Raw genomic sequence first — 14,022 nt, 5'->3', positions numbered from 1 at the left:
GCAGGCCCTAATTACCCAGTCATTTTATTGTAGTAATTCTAGTAATTTCTCAAGAATAAGGTGGTCATTATTTAGTCATGAGTTGGCATTTACCAAGTAATATCTCATAAGTATGGAAACTATCAGAACATGTGCATAGTAATATTGTCTTAGTTACCAAGTCAGTCTTTGTGATGTTGTGGCAGTTCTGTGGTTGTTAGGTGATATTTTAACCTGACCCTAACCCACATTTATTCAGGAAGGACTCACTTTAATTTAGTTGGTCTAGATCAGTGGATCTCAACCTTTTCAGCCCATGACCCCCAAAATAAAGGCGCCAGAGACCAGGGACCCCCACGGTACCTGGAGGTGGTCGAACACAGCCATGAACATTCAAGAATAGTGCAGACAAGGCTGTCTGGGGGGGGGGGGGATCTGGGACCCAGCCAAACCGGGGGACCATGGAGGTCTGCAAAATCAGGCTCTATTGTGAAGTTAAGCTGTGAAAACCATATTTTATGTTTGACCTGAATAATAACCACTCTGATCAAAGAAACAAACCTCTTTATTTATTTATTTGTGTAATAAAAAGCCTTCTTTAAATGAAAAAATGTGTGAAAACATTGTTAAAATGGTTAAAAATTACTAAAATTGGTTAATAATGGCAAAAATGGTAGAAAAGGTGGTGAAATTAGATTTCTAAAGAATATATTTGGGTTAAAGTGGCAAAAACGGGCACAAAAAGGGATAAGAGGGGATTAAAGTGGCTAAAATGGCTTTTAAGTGCAAAAACTGGGGGAAATCAGGTGGAATGGGATGAAAATTTGATATAAACTGGCAAAATGGTTTTGAAATGGGCAAAAAGTAGTTGTAAAAAGTGGTTGATAGAGGCAAGGTTAGGCAGAAAGTGGCAAGAATTGGTTTTGAAGTGGCAAAAACAGGCAGAAAAAAAAGTGATGGAAAGAGTTTAAAATAGACAAAAATGGGTTTTAAGTGGCAAAAATGTTCTAAAATGAGCCAAACTGGTGTTAAAAATGATGAAAATGCGTTAAAATTTGGTAAAATTGATGAAAGTGGCAACAATGTCATTTAAAAAATATTCTTAGTGTCTTTGGAGCCACTGGTTTAGATAAACAGATAACTTTGGAATTATTGAGACATTTTTTATCTTATATCTAAGAATTTACTTGGTAAAATTCCAGCTAATTACTACAGAACTGCCACAGTGTCATGAGCATTTACATACGTTTGTGAAAATGACTTTGACTGTTTTTTGCTTTGCACATGCATAGAACTGGACAGCTGTTTCTATAACCAGCCAACGAGTGAGGTTTAAAAGTGTTACTAACACTGAATGAGGCAGCTGTCTGAGGTTATCAGCACCGCTGCAAGGCTCATGTCTTTACCAATAAAGCAGAAAGTGCTGCTCATGATCTCCTCCCAGTAAGAAGTTGACTTAACAGTGTCATTCAGTGCTGGCTGGGATGTCACAGACTAGTCTGGTGAGCCTAGATGTTGTTGCTAACTGCTAATTTGCCTGGCGTATGGATTGACTAAGATTTGTGTTGCTGCAGTGTTTTACCTAGTTTACTGCACAGCCTACATGACTCATGTCCAACTCCTGACTTCCTGGTCTTTGAAGGAGATATCTTACCGTGCTGATTCTTTTGGCCTCAACAGTTAGAGCGCCTTATTTCTTGTCTTTTGTCTTGTTTCTTGTCTTTTGTCTGGGTTGTTTTTGAAAGTGCTATACAAATAAAGTTAATATAATTATTATTTATATCGTAATGATGCGTAACCATAAAACCCCGAAGGCTAACTTCTCGTGTCTTTACAGGATGATGTTGGAGGGCAGATGACTCTCCAAAAGAAGTGGACGTCCTTCGCCAAAGCCCCCCTGCTCTGTCAGTCTCCTAAACGCCTCCCCTTCAATGTCCTCCAGGATGTGTTCACCCTCCAGCCAGCAGAGGGCGATAATGCCTCGGACACTCTGTTCTACGGAATCTTCAGCTCCCAGTGGTAGGGGAAACCACAAACAGAGCTAAAACTCCTTAGTGGTTCTAAATGATAGCATTTATTTGATCTTTTCATGTCTCTTTCAGGTCCTCAGGTCCAGAGTCTGCTGTCTGTGTCTTTTCGCTCCAGGATGTCAGAAACGTGTTCAGTGGGAACTACATGACCCTCAACGCACAGACCATGGTCTGGAGTCAGAGACCAGGGAGACAGATCCAGGGAAAGGTGAGAGTCCGTCTTAGCTAACAATGTTAAGGTGACTTTAGATGACTGATGAAAAGAAGTTTGAATGTTAGCTCGCTACACTTTGTACACACTTCATACACTCTGGGTTAGTACCAAGGACTCTACCGGCTGTGCTCCAGGCCTGAGTAATCCCCACTGCCCCGCTGGTCTGCTTTGACATCAGTAACATCCATCTCAGAATCATTTCAAACATCAATGTTTTATCAGCTTGAAGGATGACATCATCAAAGGCAGAGGATGGAATGTTTTATCAGCTTAAAGGTTGACATCATCAAATGCAGAGGATGGAATGTTTTATCAGCTTATAGGTTGACATCATCAAAGGCAGAGGATGGAATGTTTTATCAGCTTACATGTTAACATCATCAAAGGCAGAGGAAAGAATGTATTATCAGCTTATAGGTTGACATCATCAAAGGCAGAGGACGGAATGTTTTATCTGCTTAATGGCTGACATCATCAAAGGCAGAGGATGGAATGTTTTATCAGCTTAAAGGTTGACATCATCAAAGGCAGAGGATGGAATGTTTTATCAGCTTAAAGGTTGACATCATCAAAGGCAGAGGATGGAATGTTTTATCAACTTACATGTTAACATCATCAAAGGCAGAGGATGGAATTTTTTATCAGCTTAATGGTTAACATCATCAAAGGCAGAGGATGGAATGTTTTATCAGCTTCTAGGTTGACATCATCAAAGGCAGAGGATGGAATGTTTTATCAACTTACATGTTAACATCATCAAAGGCAGAGGATGGAATGTTTTATCAGCTTAATGGTTAACATCATCAAAGGCGAAGATGGAATGTTTTATCAGCTTACAGGTTAACATCATCAAAGGCAGAGGATGGAATGTTATATCAGCTTACAGGTTAACATCATCAAAGGCAGAGGACGGAATGTTTTATCAGCTTACAGGTTGACATCATCAAAGGCAGAGGATGGAATGTTTTATCAGCTTATAGGTTGACATCATCAAAGGCAGAGGATGGAATGTTTTATCAGCTTCTAGGTTGACATCATCAAAGGCAGAGGATGGAATGTTTTATCAACTTACATGTTAACATCATCAAAGGCAGAGGATGGAATGTATTATCAGCTTACATGTTAACATCATCAAAGGCAGAGGATGGAATGTTTTATCAGCTTACATGTTAACATCATCAAAGGCAGAGGATGGAATTTTTTATCAGCTTAATGGTTAACAGCATCAAAGGCAGAGGAAAGAATGTATTATCAGCTTATAGGTTAACATCATCAAAGGCAGAGGATGGAATTTTTTATCAGCTTAATGGTTAACATCATCAAAGGCAGAGGAAAGAATGTATTATCAGCTTACAGGTTGACATCATCAAAGGCAGAGGAAAGAATGTTTTATCTGCTTAATGGTTGACATCATCAAAGGCAGAGGATGGAATGTTTTATCAGCTTACATGTTAACATCATCAAAGGCAGAGGATGGAATGTTTTATCAGCTTAATGGTTAACATCATCAAAGGCAGAGGAAAGAATGTATTATCAGCTTATAGGTTGACATCATCAAAGGCAGAGGAAGGAATGTTTTATCTGCTTAATGGTTGACATCATCAAAGGCAGAGGATGGAATGTTTTATCAGCTTAAAGGTTGACATCATCAAAGGCAGAGGATGGAATGTTTTATCACCTTAAAGGTTGGCATCATCAAAGGCAGAGGATGGAATGTTTTATCAGCTTACAGGTTAACATCATCAAAGGCAGAGGATGGAATGTTTTATCAGCTTACAGGTTAACATCATCAAAGGCAGAGGATGGAATGTTTTATCAGCTTACAGGTTAACATCATCAAAGGCAGAGGATGGAATGTTTTATCAGCTTACAGGTTAACATCATCAAAGGCAGAGGATGGAATGTTTTATCAGCTTAAAGGTTGACATCATCAAAGGCAGAGGATGGAATGTTTTATCAGCTTTAAGGTTGACATCATCAAAGGCAGAGGACAAAATGTTTTATCAGCTTTAAGGTTGACATCATCAAAGGCAGAGGATGGAATGTTTTATCAGCTTTAAGGTTGACATCATCAAAGGCAGAGGATGGAATGTATTATCAGCTTACAGGTTAACATCATCAAAGGCAGAGGATGGAATGTTTTATCAACTTAAAGGTTGACATCATCAAAGGCAGAGGATGGAATGTTTTATCAGCTTCAAATTCTAACATTAAATGCAAAGTATGGAATGTTTGTGAACCTGTGTTGTTGAGACCTTTTTCATCTATTTTTGCCAAATAGCAGGGCTTTTTGGAAAAATGCTTTGAACTCAACCCATTCCTCTATAATGCTTTATATAAGATAAGTGTTTCCATCTTTGGATTTGAGGGAATGTCAGGTTTATTAAATGTAGTCTAAGTACCCATTTAGTAGCCTTTTTATTCTGCAGTTTAATAGAAATTAAATATTCTGTCTTTTTATTGATGAAATCAACCAGACTTTAGGTCAAGTACACTTGACTTTGTGAGGGCTGTAAACGACGGCATAAATTGATATAAAATATTTGTTGCTTTGACAGTGGCTGGCCCCCAGAAAGCTCTCCCCTATATCCCCCCTTATGAGTGGTCTTTTCCGGGGTCCCTAAAGTGAAACCACTGTTAAAAATCCCAACACTTGTGTCAGAATTTAAAATCTACAAATAAAAGAAAAGTAAAAGTGTATGAGCTCAGGAAGCAGTGGTAGAAAACCAAAGGAATGAGAGAGATGTTTCTGTTACAGAGGGATATGGCGCTCCTCAAGGTTCCAGTCTTGGCCCACTTTTATAGTCCTAAATAATCTCTGACTCTGGTTCTGATTTATTCAAATCATGAATAAATAAATGGTCGTCATGATCGTCTGAAGCTCCTCTTCCTTTATGTCAGTGCGGACTGGAACATGCCTCAGACTCGGACTTAGAGGAAGTGAAGAACAGTTTCCTGACCAGTCAGAGCGTAACACCTGTAGGAAACGCTCCAGTCGTCATCTCTTCAGGGCAGCAGTACAGTCGAGTCGCTGCAATGAAGACGACGGCAGCCAACGGCGACCAGCACACACTCCTGTTCCTTCTAACAGGTGAGACGTCTGAGCCGGGTATACACCAGACAGTTTTAGACTGGATTTACCAACATGGTCTCGCCTCAGCTGATTTTCATCCACGTGATCCTAAAGTGTGTGGTGTCATGGTTATTTATTTTTCATAAAATACATTATTATATATTTATATTTTAAAAAGTCCAAGAATGAACAAAACAACCACTAGATTTAACTCACATGCTGCCACGTGAACTGGTGTCATGGTTAAACTGGTGTTGGATTAACTGGTGACATGAAAGGTTTTGAAATCCTCTCTTGTTCTGCTAGCCTGCTCTTACATTGTCCTTGTCTGCCATGTTTAAATCTGTTTTTTAATAAAGTCAGTGATCATCTCTCTCTGTGCAGAGTCTGGATTTCTACATAAACTGGTTTTGTCTGGCAGCGGCGGTGCCCGGGTCATTGAGGAGATTCAGGTCTTTGAAGAATCTCAGCCGCTGAAAAGCCTCGTCCTCTCCTCTGTGAAGGTAAACCTCACGCCTTTACAGAGCGACCGGATATTACCCTAGACCAGTGTTACTCAACTCTGCTCAAACAACGAGCCAAACTGTTAAAAAATACCTTTGCAAGAGCCAAAATCTAAGCTGTGAAATGTGAAGAAAATGGGTTAAAGTGGCAATAATATAAAGTGGTGAAATGGTCAAAAAAAAATTGGCAAAGTAGTGGCAAAAAATGGGTGAAAGTTGGTAAAAATTTATCAAGAAATAAATTACAGGTGGCAAAAATGGTCCAAAAAAAAAAAAAAAGAAACCTGTGAAAAATGTGGCAAAAAATGAGTAGCTAAAATGGGAAAAAGTGGCATTCAAAAGCAAAATGCAGCTTAAACATGCAAGAAGGGGCAAAAAAATGCAAAAAGGGGGAAACAATTGAAAAAAGCAAGGAAACAATGACAAAAGTGGAGAAAATGGCAAAAATGTATGACAAAAAGGAGTTACAGGTGGCAACATTGGTCAACAATGTGGCAAAAAAGTGAGTGAAAAGAGTAAAATTGACAAAAGTGAAAAAATGGTCAACAACTGGCTAAGAAGTGGCAAAAACAGGTGAAAATTGGCAAAAATCAGTGAAAAGAGAGTAAAATTGATTTAAAAAATGAGTTAGAGGTGACAAAAATGGTCAAAAAACTGTGAAAATGTGGCAAAAACGGGCATGAAAAGTGGCAAAATTGATGAAAAAATAAGTTACACGTGGCAAAAATGGTCAAAAAACTGTGAAAATGTTGCAAAAACTGAGTTAAAAAGACTTAAATGAAAAAAGTGGCAATAATTGGAAAAAGTTGCATTCAATGGAAAAAGGCAGCTTAAATGAGTGAGAAGGGGCAAAGCCTGGCAAAAACATGGAAAAAATACAAAAAGCACAAAGCAGGACAAAAAAGTAAAAAAGTGGTGAAAAGAGGCAAAAGAAGTGTCAAACTTGGGCCTGAAAAGCTTTAAAAACAGATTAAAGGAGGAAACATTTCAAATAGCAGTTATTGATATATAAAAGAAAATAAAGGTTGACAATTTAAGCCGAATGTACAAGAGTGGGAAACAAACTGATTAATGTGATTTGCATTGTGTAATTTCTGAGGTTAAAGTTGACCTTTATGAGGTTTTCTAGGGGGAAATATTTCAAATGCAGACATTAAAGAGACTGAGACCTATCCACTCAGACTCAGAGAATGAGACTGAGACCTATCCACAAAGACTCAGAGACTGAGACCTGAGACCTATCCACACAGACTCAGAGACTGAGACTGAGACCTATCCACTCAGACTCAGAGAATGAGACTGAGACCTATCCACTCAGACTCAGAGAATGAGACTGAGACCTATCCACACAGACTCAGAGACTGAGACTGAGACCTATCCACAAAGACTCAGAGACTGAGACTGAGACCTATCCACACAGACTCAGAGACTGAGACTGAGACCTATCCACACAGACTCAGAGACTGAGACTGAGACCTATCCACACAGACTCAGAGACTGAGACTGAGACCTATCCACTCAGACTCAGAGACTGAGACTGAGACCTATCCACACAGACTCAGAGACTGAGACCTATCCACTCAGACTCAGAGACTGAGACTGAGACCTATCCACAAAGACTCAGAGACTGAGACTGAGACCTATCCACACAGACTCAGAGACTGAGACCTATCCACTCAGACTCAGAGACTGAGACTGAGACCTATCCACAAAGACTCAGAGACTGAGACTGAGACCTATCCACACAGACTCAGAGACTGAGACCTATCCACTCAGACTCAGAGACTGAGACTGAGACCTATCCACTCAGACTCAGAGACTGAGACTGAGACCTATCCACTCAGACTCAGAGACTGAGACCTATCCACTCAGACTCAGAGACTGAGACTGAGACCTATCCACAAAGACTCAGAGACTGAGACCTATCCACTCAGACTCAGAGACTGAGACTGAGACCTATCCACAAAGACTCAGAGACTGAGACTGAGACTTATCCACAAAGACTCAGAGACTGAGACTGAGACCTATCCACTCAGACTCAGAGCTGAGACTGAGACCTATCCACTCAGACTCAGAGACTGAGACTGAGACCTATCCACAAAGACTCAGAGACTGAGACTGAGACCTATCCACTCAGACTCAGAGCTGAGACTGAGACCTATCCACTCAGACTCAGAGACTGAGACTGAGACCTATCCACTCAGACTCAGAGCTGAGACTGCAGACATAGGAGACTCTACTAAAGACTAGAAGGAGGAATATTTAAGCTCTCACTGATTCTACAGTACAGATTTTTATAAACTAACATGACGTTATAAATCTGTCTTTGTTTTGGCATTAAAAAGGTTTAAATGTATTTTTTGTGTCAAAAATCCAGATCTGACCATGACTGCTTTCTGGGTCTTTAGGGCGTTCTTTACGTGGGAACATCAGAGGGGGTGACCGCCGTACCTGTGGCCAGGTGTTCCGTCTACACCACATGCAGCCAGTGCATCCTCGCCAGAGATCCTCTGTGTGGGTGGAGTCGCCGGCGGCGGGTCTGCACGCGTGTTGAAGACGGCCATGATGACACGTGAGGAAAATGACTTTTGCTTTTATTTTGAAATACTAGGTTTATGACTTTTTAGCATGCTAGCAGCGTAGCCTCTGTACAGATTAAAGTCACGGTGCACAGACTGACCGACTGTCGGTTTCCCCCACAGAGCTCAAGACGTGGAGAATGGTGACGTTGGCGAGGCTTGTCTGGGACAAACCAAGACCAGTCCCATCACGGGTAATGGAGCTTGGACATGTTGACAATGATTTTGGACCCTTTAGACAGCATGCAGGAGTTTATCTGCAACCTTTGACGGATGTCTTCCTCTCCTGCACTTCTCTTTTATAAACTGGTTTAACTGGGGAGCTTTAAACCACAGGTGTAAAACTCAAGGCCCGGGGGCCAAATCCGGCCCATGGTACAGTTAAACCCGGCCCACCAGATCAGATCATATTTTGATTAAAACTGGCCCGCCAGTCTGAGGTCTGCAGATTTCCTCCAGTATAAAAATGTGAACTAAACCTGGATGATTTATAACATCCTTGTTGAGTCACAGAAGTTGTAAAAAGTAAAGAGAACAAATAATTAGAAAAAGTCAGGGGTGTGACAAACTAAATAATTTGTGTTTTCAGGTTTCAGGTTTCACAGTGATGACCTAAGCTTATGTTTGTGGCTTTCATTTAACATTTTGACCTTTCTATTCATAATTTTGACTTTTTACCTCATTTCTGACCTTAAAGATTCACAATTTTAAATTTTAGGTCATATTTGGACCTTTTTAAACATATTACTTTAAACTTCATGTCATATTTGGACCTTTTAGATTCACAAGTTAAAAATATAACCCATATTTAGTGGGGATGCTGAGTAAGCATTCACACTATTGATATTTGCGTCGGCCATTTTGTTTATTATTATTCCTCGCTGGCTATCTCCTCCTTCATACTTTGTCGTATCGACGCTGTTCAAACTTTATTATTCCACTATCACACTCTTCAGCTTCTTGTGCTCTTTTCAGCTATTTTAAATACTTTTTTATACTATTTATACTCTTTCACTTTTTGTGGCTCTTTTATGTCTGATTTTTTAATATTATTCCCCCAGAAAACCTTAACAAAGAGAAACTTTTTTGCCACTTTTCACCCATTTAGGCTACCTTTTGACATTAAATACCACCTTTTTCCTACTTTTGTACCCATTTTGACAATTTTTCACAACTTTTTACCCATTCATTGCCATTTCATCTACCCTTTGCTAATAAATTCCACTTGTTTCCTTTTTTTCCCCATTTTTGCCACTCTTGACTGCTTTTTGCCCATTTTAGTCACTTTTCACTCATTTTTGCCACATTTGGACCATTATATGTCACCTATAACTCATTTTTTGTCACTTCTTATCCATTTTTTGCTACTTTCTGACCTCTTTTCCACTGTTCTTCCCCATTCTAACCCCTTTCCCCCATTTTTGTTGCTATTTTAGGCTATTTTCAGCTTTTTTGTGCTATTTTCAGCTATTTCTATCCCTTTTTAGCTACTGAATGCCATTTTTCACCAATTTTAATGCCACTTTATGCTATTTTCACCAATTTTGTGCTTTTGTGGCTTTTTATGTCTGATTTTTGAATATTATTCCCCCAGAAAACCTTAAAAAGGGAAACGTTTTTGCCACTTTTCACCCATTTAAGCTACCTTTTGTCATGAAATACCATTTTTTCCTTGTTTTTGCCCATTTTAGCCACTTCTTGTTGCCATTATATCCCATTTTTGCCCTTTTTTCACCACTTTTTGCCCATTTCATCTACCTTTTGCTAATAATATTTTTATGCTATTTTCACCAGTTTTGTGCTTTTGTGGCTATTTTCAGCAGTTCTTCCACAGTTCAGCCCTCAGCATCGCCACGTGATTTCAGCTGAAATTGTGATTTTGATCTAGTCTTACCTGTTAAATTCTTGATGTCGACTTTTATTTCGTGTTTTGACCTCTAAAACTCATGATTTCAACTCTCTTTCTCATGCAGTTGCCTTTTAAAAACATTTGGACTTGTAATTTTGTGTTTTGGCATTCTGACCTTTTTACCTCAGATTTTGAGCCGTTAAACTCGTCACTTTGATTTCTTCTTTTATCTCAAATCATTTCTCATTATTGCAAACTTTGTTTCCGCTGTAAATTATTACTGGAGAAAATGAGGATGACAGTTTATGGGTAGATGTCGACCCTGTTAGACCCTCAGGTTAGACCTTTATTCAGAATCCGGTCCCTGCTGTAGTTGAGTTTGACACCCCTGCTTTATATGGTGGCCCTGAAGGTCAAATACAGGAACATTTCACTGAATGCAAAACACAAATTCAATTTATGATAATTAATATTTAACGTCACGCTAAAAGTGGACGTAAAGAATTATGGAATCAGAAGTATCAAATAGAATACAAACACTTTTTTAAGGCATGCCTTTCATATTTAGGTAATACAGAAATGTTTTATGGAGTTCATCAAAATGTTGTGAAACATCCTGAGAAATACAAAAATGATTCTGTGACAAACCTGACAGCATTTATAAAAAAATAAAAAAGTGAAATGCTAAAACATGAAATGAAAAATAAAACAAATGTAATGAAAACATGTTTATGTTTTAGCAGAGACTTTGAGGGTCACTGAGTTTCTGATTCTATTGATGGTTAAAAAATAAAAACAGCATTGACTGAAGATCATGGTACTGAAAATTGACCTGACCGACTAAACTCTCTCTCAGGGACGCCGTGATGCTTCAAACATGGATCCTACTGCAGCGTCGCCGTTTAATCTGATCTTCTCTGTCTTCTAGAAATGTCGGTAGAGATGAACACGGCGGTGAGTCTTTCATGTCAGAAACCCTCCAACCCGTCCACTCTGACCTGGACCTCCCCTCAATTTGAAGATCTGCCCCACAAACTCTTCATCCAGTCGTCTGACGGCAGCCTGCTGTTCCACGCCACTGAGGAAACCCAGGGGACCTACCGCTGTGCAGCACAGGAAGGCGGGCACAAGGAAGTGGTGGCCAGGTATCGCGTCAGTCTGACCCCTCCTCCTCGCTCCATGAGACCTTCGCCAAAGAACGACCAGGAACCTGTGCCTGATGATGAGAATTATGAGCTCACCGAGGATCCAGGCATCATTTCGAGAACACCCTCAGGAGACCTGGAGGACGCCACGGTAACGGTCAAGGCTGAAGAACGCGACCCAGCAGAAGAAAGGACTCAGAGCGAGGAAGATCCAAAGATGAGAGAGGACAGCTCGACAGGACCTGGTTCAGACTTCGACTTGGCCTCCACAAGCGACTCCCCGTCCTTTAAGGCGCCACGTGATGGCGCTCCCAAAGAGAAGAGTTACTACAGCGAGCTGGTCGCCGTTTCCCTCCTGTTTTCCTTCATCTGTATCGGCACCCTGGTACTCGGAGCGTTCTACATGTGGCGCCAAACTAAGACGGGAAAAATCAACCCTCTGGTCAGCCTGGATGGTGGCAGCAAAACCGACCAATCAATGGAGAGTGTTCCTTCCCTCAGCAGCCCCGAGGATGACGCACCAGAGCTCAAGGTGGTGGAGTGAAAACAGAATATAAAAATCTACTTTAAATAAAAATATTAAATAACAACATCAATAAACAACAATCCAGTAGTATACAGTAATACAATATACAATAAGATAGAATCTTATGTAATATACTTTATAGTATAATGATACACAATTATATATATACAGTATATATATGATAAATGTTTATATATACAAATACATATATATTTACATAGATACTTATATATATAAATATGAATATATATATATATATATATATATATATATAGTGCTTAACAAATGTATCAGACCACCTGTCATATCTGTCTCAGAGACCATCCAGCATCATGAAGTGCTTTAATGCAGACTCTTTCATTTTCACTCAGCTCTCCATGTTTTACCATTTTGAACAGGAATGAGGAATTTCAAACTGAATTCATCCAAATTTGAGCCGGCTCACTGGGCTTCTCTGAGAAGTCGGAAATGAATCAAGCGTAACATTCAACCACTAAAACTCACATTTCTCTTCAGGAATGACAGTAAATAACTATAATCTGACATATTAATCAGAAATATTAATGTGCTTTACTATTTTTTTGTTTTTTTGTAAATCAGTAAATGTGAAAATTCATGGATAACAATAATAATTCTATTTTAGCATTAAAAATATCATTTGGGTTAAAGAGCTTCTACATATTGGTGTATTAACCATTGCAGAAACATAAACATGATTTTGGTAATTACCAATGCTGTTAATTTAGGGCAGCTGTGGCAGAAACCTGACTGTGGTTAGGGTTAGGGTGGGCTAATACATCTGTTAACACTGTGTATATATATATATATATATATATATATATATATATATATATACATACATTTATATATATGTATGTATGTATATATATATATATTTTAATATATATATACACACATTTCTTACATATATAAATATAGGTATATGAATGTATGTATAAATGTATATTGTATATATGTATATATATATTTATATATATTATATATTTGAAATAAATCTAAATATATATTTATAGATATATATAAATATATATTTACATATGTATATATTATATATGTATCTATATGAAATATATATAAATATATATTAACATGTATATATTATATATGTATCTATATGTAATATATATAAATATATATTAACATGAATATATTATATATGTATCTATATGAAATATATATAAATATATATTTATAGATATTTAGATAAAACTGTATTTTTTGTGTAAGTCAAAACGTTTGTGCTTAAAATCAGGGACAGCTGACTGCTGAATGTTTTTTTTTAATATCTTTCAGTGAAGTTTGTGTAAATGTTTGAAACCTTGTCACCTGGAGATGAACGTTACCACCATGTTTTAAAAAATTCAATTTCAATGGCTGATATAATCAAAACTTTAAAAACGTGTGGGACTGTAGTAAAGACATGAAAACATCAGACAGACTCCATTCTGTCTGAATTTAACAGAAACATCGTCAGTCTTTCTGAATCACGGCCAAATTAAAATAATCATCGTTAGAACTGGTCTTTTTAGCATTGAAAGCATTTTTAATTATTTCACAGGGATTTCCAAACATGGCCGATGTCCTCCATCAGTGTAGTGTGAATAAAGAGCTGCCCAGTGTTGTTGGTCAGGTTGGTATCAGGTATCAGTATTATTGATAGAACCTGATCACAGTTTGAGTCTATCGTGTTTAAAGGTAATTAGCCGTGTGTGATGGCTGAATGGATGTTAACCTGCCGTGAATGTAAAGTAGTGTGAAAAATCTTTATTTTTCTTTATTTAAAAATTAAAGTTTTTCCTTTTTGATGGTCGTCCTTCATTCGTCAGTATGGAGTCATTATGGTTGCAAACTCTAGAGTGCTGATTTTTACATTCAGAGTTTTCTCTGAGCTCTAACCGTATCTCTGCGCTCTGATTCTTTGATGAACCGACCAATAGGAAACAGGTGGAGGATGGACCAATCAGGTTAGCGCTGCCTGTTGTTGCTATGCTGTTCTCCTTTGATCTCACTGAGAGCCCCAACATTCTGTCACACACACACACACATACACACACACACACACACACTCTCAGCCCTAAAACTCCACCCCAGCTCCTCCTACAG

General features: G+C 38.6%; 1 protein-coding gene across 1 annotated transcript in view; it reads left to right on the top strand.

Moving 5' to 3' along the window:
- LOC121513818 (semaphorin-4A) overlaps positions 1-12,115 on the top strand; it is a 33,578-nt gene extending 21,463 nt beyond the window's left edge. The window contains exons 8-14 of the mRNA XM_041793802.1: positions 1,817-1,998; positions 2,082-2,217; positions 5,125-5,314; positions 5,681-5,799; positions 8,208-8,371; positions 8,502-8,572; positions 11,156-12,115. Of these exons, the coding sequence (XP_041649736.1) occupies positions 1,817-1,998; positions 2,082-2,217; positions 5,125-5,314; positions 5,681-5,799; positions 8,208-8,371; positions 8,502-8,572; positions 11,156-11,916 (1,623 nt within the window). The 3' untranslated portion in view covers positions 11,917-12,115. The remainder of the gene's footprint in view (positions 1-1,816; positions 1,999-2,081; positions 2,218-5,124; positions 5,315-5,680; positions 5,800-8,207; positions 8,372-8,501; positions 8,573-11,155) is intronic.
- The last annotated feature ends 1,907 nt before the right edge of the window (positions 12,116-14,022 follow it).

Source organism: Cheilinus undulatus, linkage group 8 (genome assembly GCF_018320785.1).
Source record: "Cheilinus undulatus linkage group 8, ASM1832078v1, whole genome shotgun sequence".
In the NCBI taxonomy this organism is placed as follows: Eukaryota; Metazoa; Chordata; class Actinopteri; order Labriformes; family Labridae; genus Cheilinus; species Cheilinus undulatus.
The sequence above is the reverse complement of the archived record's forward strand: the minus strand, read 5'-3'. Positions and strand labels throughout refer to the sequence as shown.